The 15920-nt window shown below is 36.2% G+C and overlaps 1 protein-coding gene across 11 annotated transcripts in view; it reads left to right on the top strand.

Annotated features, from left to right (window-relative positions):
- kcnab2a (potassium voltage-gated channel subfamily A regulatory beta subunit 2a) overlaps positions 1 to 15920 on the top strand; it is a 318636-nt gene that overhangs the window by 222737 nt on the left and 79979 nt on the right. For all 11 annotated transcript variants that reach the window (XM_059952120.1, XM_059952119.1, XM_059952118.1 and 8 more), the window contains 3 exons: positions 9615 to 9658; positions 11151 to 11188; positions 12146 to 12225. In XM_059952120.1, the coding sequence (XP_059808103.1) occupies positions 9615 to 9658; positions 11151 to 11188; positions 12146 to 12225 (162 nt within the window). The remainder of the gene's footprint in view (positions 1 to 9614; positions 9659 to 11150; positions 11189 to 12145; positions 12226 to 15920) is intronic.

Genomic DNA, 15920 nt, shown 5'->3' on the forward strand with positions numbered 1-15920 from the left:
CATTGCATTTGTAAAACTTCATGATTTTTGTAAATGCACAATTGAAATGGTCCGAGCTACATTCTTCATCGTTAAATATAATCTGAATTAAATCTTCAGTCTTAATAAATGCTCTGCTAATCTGTTACATTTATATATTTTACAGCCCTTTTATGATTATTTCTTTGCAGAAAATCTATCCAGTCTGGTGTGCCTCTTATGTACATTATATGTATTTGAAAAGATTTTGAGATTCTCTTACGGAATATGGAATGGTTGAATGTGATCTGCACATGACTGGAACCCTGCAAACACTGCAACCATTTTCCATTTTCCAGTATTCCAGGGAATAGGTGCCACTGTTAACTGATCTCAGCTAGAGCAGCAATTGGAGTCAGCTAAAGGGAAGAAAACATCATCTTTATTAATAGCCAGTGTGTCCTCTGAGGATAAATATCACATGAATGTTCAAAATCAAGAATCCCACACAAAGCACTATCAATTTGCTGAGTTTATGGAAAGTTGCTGATCATCTATTGCAATTCTTGTTATCAGATGGGGAAAAAATAGGAGATAGCTGGATCAAAGAGGAAAGAAACCCGAAGTTAAAAGGATGTCCATCACTCAAAATCTAATTTTCATTTAGGAATTGACTCTTCCTGATAATTTTGCATCATCATAATGAAACACAATGCAGAATTAAATAGTTCTTGTGTGGTATTGATGGAACTCTGAGAAAACTAAGTCAACTTTCTTAAAAAAAAATTACTTTGCATGAAGATTTCAAGACTATAAAAATGTTTTCCCTAAAATTATTTCATGGATAGTGTTGACCTGTGGATCCAACATATGCTTTAATTGCACTTTCTACCTGACTTGCCTTGTATATATTTTCAGTAGCTGATCTATACATACTGAAATGGGTGGGAAAAGACATTCAAGTAGAATTAGGCCATTCAGCCCATTGAGTCTACTCCACCATTGGCCACTACAGCTTAGACACCTACTTTAAATTTTTTTTCCTGTAGTGTTTTAGAATTTGAAAATTGGTGTCTCCAGCCATAAAGAAACAATCCACAGTATACGTGTTTTAAAACCCTAAAACAATTCATATAATCTTGGGAATTATGTGATTTAACATCTGAAATTAGATTATTTAACATATAAAGCACTTTATTTAAAAAGGGCTTCTGTGTGTAGCTTACAATAGCTTTAGTTGAGTCATTGGAATTGTTAATTGGAACTGGTTATGTAATGTATTGCTATGTTTTTCTGCTGGTGGGTTGGATTGTGCCGCTTGGTTCTCAGTATTTATCCAGACAGAGAGGAATTTTCCACAGGCCTTTGCAAGAATAGTTTTATTCTCTTCATTCAAACACACAATAATTTATTGGACTGAATTATTTCATACAGTATTTCAAATCAACTTGATCAAATCATTTCGTTGCTACCTCATTGAAATGCATTGACAAACTGTAGTTCAAAGAAACTACTGGGATTTAGTACTTGGTGTTGGGGATAAGGCACTGAGGTGGGTGATAGTGAAATCTCCTGTTTGTAGTTACTGAATGAGAAGTACAGAATGGAAGCTCAGTCCCTACCCAATGCAATACTGCATAATTTAATTCTGTAATATTTTCAAGATCCTGGAAGTTTTGTGTTGAGTTTATAGCTTAATTATAAATGGGAAATCTGTGTTATCACTGTTTTAAAAAGAATGAAATACAGGACAGAAGGAATTCAACTTTAATCTTTGAATCTGGGTGTATTTGATACTCTGCATAAAATACTGTTGTGTTTATTTCATGGAGTGACATTTAGTTTTTAATTGCTGTATTGCGGGGGTGTTGTGCATGCAGTATGACAAATACAAGTGCTTGACTTTAACTGCATTTCCAAATGTGTAATTGATACTGCAGTGTAACAAGACTTTTCTCCCTATCTGTTTTGTGGTTATTCAGAGCAGAGTAGCAAATTAGGAAATGAGTATGCATTTTAGGATACTTCGTATAATCCCAAAATCACTAGAATTTGAAGAGTACTGGCAAATCTTTGTATTTATAAGTTAGCAAAACAATTTCATTTTTATAAGGTTAGGAAATTAATGATTGTTAATGGATTGTATTCATTGGGTGTGGAATTGATACCCATTTAAAGAATTGTAATCTCATTCCTTTAAGTAAAGGCAAATGAGTGTTATCCAGAATTTAATTGGTGTTTGGGTCAGGAGGTTTAACAAATTATAAAATGCTCAGTGGTTTTGGTTCCAAGGCAGAAGTGCTCACAGCTTACTGGAATTGACTTTCTTATTAAAGTTATTTCCCAGTAGTTGAAAACTATGATGCTTAAGTGGCTGCATGAATTATTTTAATTTATTTAATATTACTAATATAATATCACATTCTTTCAATAAGCAATTTTCTAAGATTGAAATCCAAGTCAAGTTGTTTTTATTATCATTTCAACCATAACTGCTGGTATGGTACACAGTAAAATCGAAACAACGTTCCTCCAGGACCATGGTACTACATGAAACAACACAAAACTACATTAGACTTCAGACCTACACGGAACTACATAAAGTGCACAAAACAGTACAATAATAAATAAACAAGACAATAGGCACGGTAAAGGGCAAATTACAATATAATAATAAATTATGTAAATGTAAACAATGTTTTAGCAGGAATTGAGAAAGAAATGAGCAAAACTTGCAAAGAGAGTGGAGTGGTGTTCAGTTGAATGTGTGTGTGTGTGTGTAAATTGGTGTCAGACTAGACTTCGGGAATTGAGGAGTCTAAAGGCTTGGGGAAGAAATCCAAAGTCCAAACCCAAGTCCAAATCCAGTGTTTAAATCTGAGTTTTAAACTTTATCTTTGCAAATTTGTTATTGTGTCATTGCAACATTGAAGGGGTTGAAATAGCTGCACTCATGAAACTGAGATGATAGAATGACAAAAATTTTCATTATAAATATGTACATTGGAATTTATAATTGCAGTATAAAAATTACAACTTTGATTTTTAAACTAAACACATTGCATCTACAATCCTTCCTCTAATCTTAAAATGTATTTTAACGCTGTTGCTTCTGAGCACTTGTTGAGTCTGATAGAATTATATATTCAGTTCAAGAAAGACAAATTTAGCTGAGAAATATTTGAATAATGCTAATTGTGCTGGTATAAAAATTGAATTGAGATTGCTTGATAAAGTAAATTATGTGGGATTAATGAGCCTGCAATCTATTGAGGAATAAAACCGTCTTTCTGAGGCCAAGAAAGCCAATCAGTAGTAATCCTGAGAATGGGAAATGTTAGGGGCAAGCAATAAATGAGGGGAAAAAATTGCTAGATAAAATTTGTTAATAAATGGGCAGCAAATACCTTAAAAAGTAATTTCTACAACTAAATAAGAAGAAAGAGAGCAGCAAAATAATTCTTGATCTACAAGGCAGAGGCAAATAATATGTAGATTACAGAAGTAGCTGAAGTATTAAACAGGTATTTTGTGTGCCTTCACAGTAGATTACACAATAAACAAGTAATTGTGGGGAACCAAGGATGTAATAATAGAGAATAAGTTAAAATATTAATGGAGTACATAGTGAAGATATTAAGAGAACTTAAAAGTCAACAAGTTTGCAGTACTTGCTGCTGAAAATTTGAGGGCATTTGGGTGTGGCTGCAGAAATAATGAACAGAGAACTCCCTAGACCAGGGGTTTCCAACTTTTTTTATGACGTGGACTCAACATTGACTGAGGAGTCCATGGACGCCAGGTTGGGAACCCCTGCTGTAGACCCAGGAACGGGTAAAAACTAACAGTACTGTTCAGAAAGGGTGGAGAATATGGAGAACAAAGAACCAGTGAGCCTAATATCTGTTTTCAGAAAATGTTGGAATTTATTATTAAATATGTGATGGAGAGCACTTAACAAATTATTTGACCATTGAGAAGAAATAATGGTTTTCTGAGAAAGAAATTGAGTTTGACAAATCTGATAACTTTTTTGAGGATAAAACTAGCTGAATAGTACCAATGAATTTATCTGGATATCACCTAAAAGATTTGTTCATAAAGTAAGGCATTGTGGGGTTGAAGGTAATATATTGACACAGAGGGAAACCAGTTGTAGGACAAAAACTGTGAAAATAATTGGATGATTTTCCATTTAGCAGGCTTTTATTTGTGGGGTCGGCGTTGAGCCCTGGGTGCTTACAATCCGTATCAAGACTTAAAAGAAAAGATAGAAACACATTGGAAAAGTAAGCTGCAAAGACCATATAGACAGATTGCAAAGAGGTCTAGAAAGCTGAAGTGACCAGATAAGGAGATGGTAGACTAAATATAATGTGGGAAACAAAGATGTTTAATGTTAAGAAAGCTGTAAATGGTAGTAGTGTAATGGTAGTAGTAAATGGTAAATCATACTCCTGACTTGTGTCCATAGATGTCGGAAAGGATAGGGGTGTGGGGAAATAACACATTCCTTGCAGGATCTTCAGTCTCTAACCTACCCTTATAATAACAATAAACTGGGTGAAGGTTCAATTGACAATTTAGTTATCATTATCTACAGACAGTGGAGGTCGATGATAATGCCAGTGAAAGTCAAGGGTAGGTGATCAGATTCTCCTTTGCTGGAAGTTATCTTTATCTGGCACTTAAATAGTGTGCATGTTACTTCCTGCTTATCAGCCTCTGCATTGTCTGAGTCTTGCTGCATGCAGGCATGGGCTGCCTTACTTGGTGAGAACGGAGTTGATCATTGCGCAGTCATCAGCAGGACATCTACACTTCTGAGTTTATGATGGATGTTTGGTCAGTGATGAGGTGGCTGAAATTGTTGTGCTCAAGAGGCAGCCTTGAGCAACTCCTGTATTGATGTCCTAGTGCTGAGATAATTGACCTCCAACTGCCACAATCATTTACCTTTATGCTGGGACATTAACTCTCATCTCGTCTCTGGAGTTCAGCTTTAGTTCTGGTTTGGATTAAGTCTGTGATGAGCTTTGGAGCCAAATGGTCCTGGCAAAATCCAGACTAGGCATATGTGAATCAGTCAGCAGGTTATTAAAGGGTAAATTCTGTTTGAAGTTGGTGACATCATGGATAAATTTACTGATGCTTTGGAGCAAATAAGTGGGTTGGTAATTAGATTTGTCCTGCCTGGATCTTGTGAATAGTTAACTCAGAAGTTAAACTGTTTAAAATAAAATGGTTTATGTACAGAAAGTAACTTGCAAAGTGAGCATTAGGAATGTATAAGGAATTGTCAAATTATTAGAAACACTAATTTTAAAATTGCTTGCTGAAATTGTGTAATTCTTGCATGCAGTTGATCAGGTATTGTATTGTGCAGTCAGCATCCTGCTCTCACAGTGGTCAGTTCCCTGGATCCACATTATACTAGGTTAAACTGCCATTGAGTTACTCCATTCCTAATCTCACTTTGTTTTATCAGACAGCCTGAACTCATGTAATTAGAAATTACATCATCTGTGTCTCTTAGCTTTGAGTAAATGCCTACCAAAATCATGATTCCTAAACGCATCCACAAGTCTGCTTTTAAATACATCAAAATATTTTCCAGGCTGTGTATCAGAGCTCCAGGAGCTTAATGGATTTGTTGGTTAATGCTGGTCTCGTAACTAGTGTCATATTTCAAACATGAAGTATTATTACAATAGCAACAAAATTGCAAAGATGGTATGATAGCTAGTTTGATTAATTTCCAGGACTCTTTCTTTGCCAGTGGCTTTTGTATTATTCAGCTCAAGCCTTGAGTTGTCATTGTAAACTTGGACTATAAATCACATTTCCTGAGGTCACTGAACACTTTCACACATAAACTTGCCAAAGGGTTTCGTGAGACCAAAAGTCAGTGTGATTTAGATCAGCTGCACATCTTTAATCACTTATTCTCTTGGTTTGTTTATTCCAACAGCTTCATACATCCTTTTCTCGTGAATCAGATTTGTTTCTGACTATGCTTTAATACAGTTCTTTTGCTCTGCTTTACTTTAGTCTGACTTCTGACAAGATTTCTAATGACTATTTTCTGTGCTTCTGGTGAACTATATTGAAAATCTGTGATCTTAGCTTCTCACTTGTAGTCTATAAATAAAATCTTAGTATCACAGTTATGAAATGTTCTAATACCCAACATAATACATAATTGCATATATGTTGACACATGATTACAGCCAAACAAAACAGCATGCTTTGCTGTATCTTAGCTCCAGGGCTAAGATACAAAACACAGTACTAACAATTACATATAGCAGGCAGCATACACACATCTAGCACGTATAGTTACGATAGCAGAAAAACATAGTCGCAAAATGATTGGTGGCGCAAAGGATGTTGTCCTGGAGCCATGTTTCTGTAAGAACAAGCACACAACAGCAGTCCCTCATCATCTGCCAGTACTGCCTCAGATGAATGTGATCCAGTTTGTCTTCCACCAAATGAACACCAAGACAACAACACCACTGGGAGAGGCCAGCCCCCAACCAATATGGACTCCAGCACAGCCACCTTGCCTCTGCTCTCTCCCACACTGCCTCTGGCGTCTCCTCCCCTGGCCAGCTACAACAGCCAACACGACACCATGAGGGTCTGGTCAGTGCAACAACCAATGCCACGCAGCTGCCCCACTATTCAGCTCGCCAATGAATCAGTGAACTGGACTTCGCATTATTCGGTATTAACCAACATGCAACAGGATCTTGTGATCACAAAAAATACATTCAAGACAATCATTTGCACTGTTTGTTGGACTGAACGCTGCCTCTGATGCCTTCTTCCTTGGATGTCCTGGTTAATATTGTATATTAGTTTTATAAGGATTAGGGAAAGGTAATGAAATCTGAGGAAAAGTGGCTCTCTCTACACTCTGGTGTCATTATGCCACCTTCGCAGTATATCCAGATGTTTACTCCAGAATCCATCTTATACTCTCTGGAATCATCAACAAAGTGTGCTACAACAACTGTGGTAATCTTTCTAAAAGCTCCATCAATGCTTATTCTCAATGGTGTCTTTAAATTATGAAGCAACATGCTTTGTTACACATGATTACGGTAAGGATTTGATGTTGAGCCTCACGAGATAAACTACAGATGAAGGCTTAATCAATCTTTAAGGAAACTCTTAGCTACAAAGATGGTGAAGAGAGCTACAAAGAGGGCTTAATTGGGAGAATTCTGGAGCTAGAGAATCAGCTGCATAAGATATGACCATCAATGTACAGCAGTCTTTACAAATTGACCTTTACCCGTACTCACTTCTGTCAGTTAACTAATTGTCTTCCAAGCTTTTATACAAAATGCTCCAAGCCCTTGTGCAGTGGCCTTTATTGTAACATCTTAATTAATCATATGCCATTTGCAGTTCCTTGTTTAGAACATCTACAGGGTCCACTTTATATGAGTTGGTAGATGCATTCCTACATTTCCAATAAATTTGATGAACGTAGTTTCCTTTTCATAAAAAGAAAGAATATTGAAAATGGCAGGTAAGGCAGTATTTTGGAGAGAGAAAGAAAATTAATGTTTCAGGCTAGTGACCCTTCATTAGAACTGGTAAAATAATAAATTTAAATTCATTTTAAGCTGCAGAGAAGAGAGATTGAATGGAGAGATTAAAGAGGGTTTCTGTGATAGGGTAGAGAGCATGATTGTCCAGGTCATTGAATCTGAGAATTTAATAACTTAGACAATAATGCATCCACCCGATCAAAGGAGTTGCTGGAAATATTAAACAAGATAAAGGATACTGAAAATACCCAGGAGATCAGGCAGCAACTGTGAAGAGAAGAAAACTGAATGAATGTTGAGTCACTAGGCCCTTCGACACCGCATACACACCATTCATTAAGTGCCTACCTTATATCTGCATTGGTCCATAGCCTAAAATGTATACTCAGTTTGACGCATTTTAAGTGTTGTGAGAGTACCAGCTTCTGCCACCTACATAGGGAGTGGATGACCTTACATCATATCTAGGCAATACTAACAAACAGTATAGGCTGCTTACAAACAAGAGAAAATCTGCAGATGCTGGAAATCCAAGCAACACACATGGAATGCTGGAGGAACTCAGCATGCCAGGCAGCATCTACGGAAAAGAGAAGACAGTTGACATTTTGGGCTGAGACCCTTCATCACTCTTTTCCAATAGTGCTGCCTGGCCTGCCCAGTTTCTCCAGCATTTTATAAATATAGGCTGGTTATTTGAAATGATCATATTTATTATGGAGTACTGAGGGTTTCCACGTGTCCAAGCAGATACTAGACCTTTTGCTTCTGTTGGGCTTCAAATCAAAACTGTAGGAGGCCAAAGGGAAAGTACTAGGGGAGAGGGGAGTGATGTGGAAAACTGAGTTAGAGAATGACCCTCCATAATTCTGGAAGACAATGGGAAAAGTAGATGTGTGTCTAGTATAGAATCATATTGAAGGTACAGGAAATTACAGAGGGTGTCTATTGAATATGGAAGCTGCTATGTTGGAACCTTGAGGCAAAAGGAGAGCAGAGATACAGGAAAGAAAGGTGTGATTGTGTGATCTGTCAACCGTATGCATGGGGGAGCCATGATTAAGGAGAAAGGAAGACAACTCAGAGATACTAGTCTGGAAATAATCATTGATGGAATGGATGCAATGGAAAAGAATAAATCAGGAAAATAGAATGGACTATTTTCAGAAAGGTGAAATAGCTGTGGAACTGTATAGGCTTGTAATGGGTGACTGCTAGTTTATCCCCTAAGATGGAGCAGTTAAGGAAGGGAATGCAAAAGGCAGATGTCAACCCTTTAAAAGTTGGAATTCAATGTAACTAAATTTTCACTAGCCATTTAAGTGTAGGAAACAATGTACCAGAAAAATTAGTTGGAGGAGGCCTGAAGTTCAAACATTTCTAGTGATCCCACAAAGAGGAAGGCAGCTATGTGAGTTTACCATAGCTATAGTCTTTGATTTGGAGTAAGTAACTGGGGTTGTAGGAAACATTATTCAAAATAAGAACTTGTTCAGTAAGGCAAACACTCTGGGATCTCAAATAGTTTGTGTCTAGAACTCTCCAATAGCTATTACTTTTCAAAGACAAATTAGCAAACGGAAATGATATTTAGTTTGTAAAATTACAATCTATCTGTTATTTCTTTTGGGGTCAAAATATGTGTCAATCTTGAAATGGAAGAAATAGTGTCTTGCGTAAATAGGAGTTGATTATATGCAGTGTGTTTCTATTAAGCATATTAGATGACAATATTCAGTAACATCATTTGAGATTCACAGGAAGGATAATGTGAAAATCTGCAGCGAACTATATGGTAAGCTTATCAATAAAGCATTTTTTCCAGATTCATTACCAGGTATATTTTTTATATCATGAAATGATCACCTTACTCACTAAAGGATGAAATTTTGGATTGCTAAAATCAGATTATGATGTTCAAGATCCAACATTAATAGTGTCAGTGAAATAGGATATTTGACAAACATTTAGGTTTGGGGAGCAATAAGTTATAACTAAATGGGATAAAATTGAGCAGGTTTCTTTTTGATATCATTAACTAAATATTGTCCTAAATTTGTGTATTTGCATCATCTTTTTGTTTTATAATAGGAACCTTGGAAAATCAGGTCTCAGAGTGTCCTGTCTTGGACTAGGTAAGCAAATATTGTTCTCATGAATAAACTAATAACGAAGTTTGATAACTTGTATTTGTAATCTTGTGCTGGTAATCTTTTAGATATAATAGTAATTAATTAAAGACATCAGGATTGTGAAAATCTCATTTGGTTCATTGAAGATGATATCTTCAATGTTTTATGTTAAATGTTTCATTAAAACACATATATATGAACACTTCTATCCTGAATTTTGATTAATTCCAGTGTTTATTTTCTATAATCCCAGGCTATTTTTCTCAGCAGTTTTGTTACTCACACTATTTTATAACACAAGTCTGTACTGGCACTTACAGCACACCCATCAGTCCCATTCCCTTGCATCCTATCTCTCTCACGTACTCATCAACTCCACTCACCTACAGTAGGGACAATTTACAGAACCATTTCACCTACCAGAGATGAGAAGAGACTGGAGTGTTCAGGAACAGTGTACTTGGTCATAGGGGGAATGTGCAAATTCTGTGTGAATAGCAGCAGAGATTTGATCAAACCCAAGGGACTGAAGCTGAGATAGCAAAACCACCCTCGGATCTGTCCCCACGCCCACAAGCTTCTCCAACATTTGGATGAACTTGCTTATTTCTAATTTCCCTCGAACTTAGGGTCCTTTTTTGGAATGTTCTTTGAAACATTTAAGTTTATTTTACCTGTACTATTCTTTGATCTGAACTATCCATAGACTTACTTAAAGTGAAAATCTGTGTATTTAGGGTGGTGCAGAATGTAAATGTGCCAACTCTGGATAATATAGTACTACTCTGCTCTAAATGAGTCTACAAGGATGCACTCCCTCAAGAACATTAGACTGATTAACTAAGGTTTGGCTGGCTTTATAATTATCACAAGTGTGCGGCTTGGAAGAGGTAAAGGAAGACTATTTAATATTTAATTGACTTAGAGCAGATTGAAAGGTAGTAGACTGATTTATTTCTTGGTCCAAAATGCTGCTGAATCCACAAAAATACTTAACATTAATTTGTCATTTTATTGATCTGCCTTGTGCCAAAGGTAGAATGGTATAGTTTCTTAATATGATTAAATTATTGTTACTTCAATAAATGCCAGTGAATTTAAAGTAACAGAATAAAACAAGGTGCTGGAATTATTCAGCACATCAAGCAGTGACTCTGTAGAGAAGAACAAAGTTAATGTTCCAGGTCAATAACATTTTGAAGATGAAAGGCTATTGACATGAAAAACGTAAGTCTGCTGTTTCTATTGATGTTGCATATCTGACTGATTAATTCCAGCACTTTTAGTTTCAGACGTACATCATCATTAGAATCTTGCTTTAAAATAATGCATGCAGAATAAAAAAGATACTTGCTTCCAATCAGTGTAAGTAGTTGGGCCTGCAGCTGACACAGCTTAACTAAATTCATTCCATTTATATGTTCTGTTTTAATGTCAGTTTTCTTACAAGCTAAAAACAGAATTTAAAGTTCTTAAATTTTTATCATTCCAACAGGAACATGGGTTACCTTTGGAGGGCAGATCACTGATGAGGTAGGTCTTATTCCTTCCTGCAAGTTTGAAACAATGTTAGCTTCGTGTCCCTATGGGTATAATCAACAGTTTGGTGCTATCTAAATATCATAGCTTAAACCTTGCTGCCTTTGATTGTTTGTAGCAGACAACTAAATCCTAGTTGCTAATAGCTTGGTATCTGTGAAAGGTGTCATCGTAAAGCCACTAAGTGCAATAGTTGGAAGAGGTGCCTATGCTATAATCTCAGAGCCATTTTTGGTTAATTAGTAACTGGCTTTGTTATAAATGTATGTTTGGAAAATCAAAAATGGTTTATACATGTATCATTACAGTAATGAGTAATGGGTTTTCAATGTACTTAGGTGATGAATCTATTAGTAACTAGACTGAAAGTAACAACACCCTTTTTGTATTTCTTTTGGCTCTTAGATTCTTGTAGTTTTGGTAGTAGAGGGAGAGAAGCAATATGTTAGGTCTTGCATTGCATTATACTTGAAGATCAACTTAGTAAATTAGCTGTGAAGTGCAATAATAAACAACAATTAAAATACTAATCAAAACAAAGACTGAGACTCAAGCAAACTAGAAATTTTGCAAGAGGGGCATCAGTGGTTATTCACTGAATTTCTTTAAATCAAATAACTAATCCATCTTGCCTAACTTCCCAAGGACATGTGCACCACGTAGGGTGGGATTATTTTGGTGGGGGGTGGGAGAGAAAAACTTATTTAAAATATCATAATGGCTGTATCTGTCCAATGTGTTTTTCATTGATTCTATAGAATCTGTAGAATTAATAACAATTATTATTAAGTTATTATTCTACAGATTTATTGACTTTGCCTGCAAGAAAATGAATCTCACAGTTGTTTATGGTGGCAAGTGTGTACTTTGATAATAAATTTACTTGGAACTTTTGAACTTTGTGAGAGCTCCTGAATATGTTGAGTAATTATTATTTCCCCCTCATTTCAGATGGCTGAACAGCTGATGACACTGGCCTATGAGAATGGAATAAACCTCTTCGACACAGCTGAAGTATATGCTGCTGGCAAGTAGGTTATGTGACCTTTGTGATCACTGTGGAGTAAAGTATGCTGTGCTAGTCAAGCAGATATTCTGTTTTTCTTTAAATTAGGATCATTTCCTGGGCTAATAACTCAATAAACAAGAAATGCCCAACTATATTACATCTAGGCTAAAATTTTCACGGCAATAGCTTATTCTCTTCCTCTTCTGCACTGCTGGATTATGATGACTTTTTGATACTTTTTCTATACTTATTCTTATAGTTGGTTTTAAGCTCTGGACTTTATGTTAACTATTGCTGGTAAATTCAATTTTCTTACTGTGTTCCTTAACAGATGTTCTGAAAATATGTTCTCTCAGGCTGCACTATGTAAATCACAAGTCATATTGACCACTTGATGATGCTTTAGTATTCTAATGCAGGGGATCCCAACCTGGGCTCCAGAGATCCTTCAGTTGATTGTAGGGGCCCATGGCATAAAAATGTTTGGGAACCCCTGCCCTACTACTTAATGATGAAGTTAAGTTAAAGGATAGTTGAAAGTGAATGTTAAAACAGAAAAAAGGAAATGCACAAAACAATCATGTTTGAAGGAAAATTATTAAGTAATTATTTGCTATATTTTTAAATCATTAAATGCTGTCTCTTGGTCAGCTGAAGATCATGTGCACCATACCTCAATTTTAACTTTTTTGAGGTTACTTAAATACTGCATAATACAAGAAAATGGGAACAGGGTTATCTATTTACTCCCTTAAGCCTTTCTGCAATTCACTGGAATTACGTCTAATAAGTACTGCAAGTACATTCACACACAATGATTAACAGCAGTCTTACTCTCAATTTTAAGATTGGTACTTGACATTTTATCATAAACATAACGGTTTCAAGTTGCTACATACCTTTGCTTACAGAAGTATCTTTCCATTCATGAAAAGCCTGACTCCAATGTTTAGACCAAATCTCTTATCCATTGCTTGAGAAGCATAGGAATTTGTTTTTCCCTGTGTTCATCCGACCTATTTTGTTTGGCCATTGAAATACAACTGACTCACTCTTTAACCTGCTAATTTCTAAGATATACAGAACTAATTTGTGCATTTAATCATTGAAGCCCAGATGGCATAATGGAAATTTTCTTTCCCTTTCTTCAAAGTCAATAGGCTAGATCTTTATTTTAGTGTTTCAGTGCACAATGCAAAGGATTTTAAACTGAAGCTCATTCATTTTTTTCTTCATGTAAGGGCTACATGCTTCTGGAAAACTACCCAAGTCTCACAAAAGCACCATCCTGTGTGATAATGCTATACAGTGCACAAACCATCACATCGCTCCTGTAAAAATACATTTATACATTTGAAGTCCATTAATGGATGAGACCTGTTGCTAAGGAGTCTTATATATTAAATCCTCCTGCATTTTGCATTCACTTCAATTTCACCTCCAGCATAACTGTAACAATAATAACTTATTTCTAGAGCACTTTTCTTACTGACGATGTGGTTCAAAGTGTTTTACAATGACATAAAAGTACAAATATGAAAATAAAAGACAAAGTGATGTTAGCTAAAAGCAAGGTTAAATAAATAGATTTTGATTCAATGTTTAAAAGTATCAACTGAGTCTCCAGTCTTAACTATTGAATTCCGCAGTTTAAGAGTGTAGCTCAAAAAAGTTGACCTGCCAATTACCTTTTTGAGGGAGCTTGATTAAATTTAAGAGACCAGCAGAAGAAGACCTGAGAGCTTGAGCAGGTTATTAAACAAAAACGATTCTGTGATGTACTCCAATCCCAGACCATTAAGAGCTTTAAAAACAAGTAAAAGAACTGAAAAATCAATTCTAAAAGATACAGGAAGCCAGTGCAGTGTAGATACTACGGGAGTGATATGTTCCCTCATCTGGTTTTGGTTAAAAGTCAAGCAGTGGCATTTTGAATGGGTTGAAGTTTGTCAGTAGATTTCTTTGGAAGGACAGTTAGAAGTGCATTACAGAAATGTAGTCTATTCAATATAAAAACGTGAATTAGTTTTTCAACATAATTACATGATAGAACCAGGCATCTCTTTGCAATATTTCTCAAGTGTAAAAATGCTGCTCTGCTCACTTTTTTTTATGTGGCATTTAACATTCAAATCCAAATCAAGGGTAACATCCAGGTTAGTTACTTTAAATTTTACAAGGGGAGCCAAGTACCCAAGTTTATCAAGAAGATAAATGGCTTTGAGCTTTGGAACAACCAAAAGTATTTCAGTTTTATCTTCATTTAGCTTTAGGAAATTATTAGTCATCCATTTGTTTATTGCAGCCATACCAGAAGTCAGAGAAGATAGGGTGATATCATCATCAGGCTGATGTTTTACAAAGTGATTTCTTTTTAACCCTAAGTGGAGCCACTGTGTTTAAAATAGTTGTCAAATTATGTTGAAAGAATTAACCATTTCATTTACTGAGCAGTTTAAGGTTTAAGTCACATGTGTCAGATAAACTAGCTTGCTCAGAGAATTTATTTACGTTGCAGCATCAAGAAACAGTTTTTTTTTAACTCTTCACGGTCTTGATTTCAGACAGAAGGACATCAAAAAGTACATAAAAGTGATGAGGGCTAGTGTTATCAGGCAAAGAGAAATTAGTAATATTTTAACCCTTTTGTCATTACTAAATCAAGTGTATTTCCAAGTTGATGGGTGGGCCCAGCGACCTGCTGGGTAAGATCTAGGCTGTCTTGTAAACTCATGAATTCAATAGCCATACAGTTTGTACTTGAGAGATCATTAATATGAATATTGAAATCACCAAAGATGAGAATCCTGTCATTGAATTTTGAGAATTCCGAGAAAAAGCAGGCATTGGATTTAGGAGGGCGATAACTGACGACGTAGAGGACAGGATCTGTGCCACAGATTTTAAACATGTACCTGAACACTTGAAAAATTGCTGGCAGACAGTAGACTGTACCCAAAATGAACACGGTGGCAAGCCCATCACATCGTCCTCTCGGCCTTTGAACACTGAAACCACCATAGTCAGGGGATACAGTTCAGATAACTAGCTGTATTCATTTGGCTTTAACCAGGTCTCAGTTAAGAACACAAAAGCAAAGTCTGTAAAGGCAATAAAATCATTTCAAAGGTACCCCTGATATTCTGAGGCCATGCTTTCAAGTTCTGAATTTACCTGTGAGAGAAAACATTGTCTCGGCGTTTGTTGTCTAGCTTCCGTAGAATCTTATACGTTTCTATAGGATTGTTTTTTTGCTTCTGAATTCCATTGAGTAGAGTCACAACCTATTCAACCTGCTCTTCTGGGAAATTGCTCCATACCTGGTTTCATTCTAGTAAACCTTCTCTGAACCACTGACAAATACTGTTGTCTAGCTCCTTGTATTTTTAGAGTGTGAGTTCTCTACTTTTATACTTCAGCCTTCTTGAAATAAGGTCCAATATTCCATTAATCTCCCCTATTAAGCCCCTTGAGCCTTGTGTTTTGTGCTCTAGGACTTGTAAATAAATCTCTTTATGCTGCAGCTGATGCACCATCAATAACTCTCGGAGACAGGAGGCAAAAAGATCGGCTCTTATTAGCTGCAAACATGACCACGACATCTTGGAGACTGAGGGAGGAGCAGTGCCTCCAATCGCCTTCATACAGGGGTCTGTGGGAGGAGCCACAGGAGCAGTCAGCAGAGGGGCGTGTCCAGACAGGTATACACATAGTTTA

Source organism: Hypanus sabinus, chromosome 27 (assembly GCF_030144855.1).
Source record: "Hypanus sabinus isolate sHypSab1 chromosome 27, sHypSab1.hap1, whole genome shotgun sequence".
Classification (NCBI taxonomy): domain Eukaryota; kingdom Metazoa; phylum Chordata; class Chondrichthyes; order Myliobatiformes; family Dasyatidae; genus Hypanus; species Hypanus sabinus.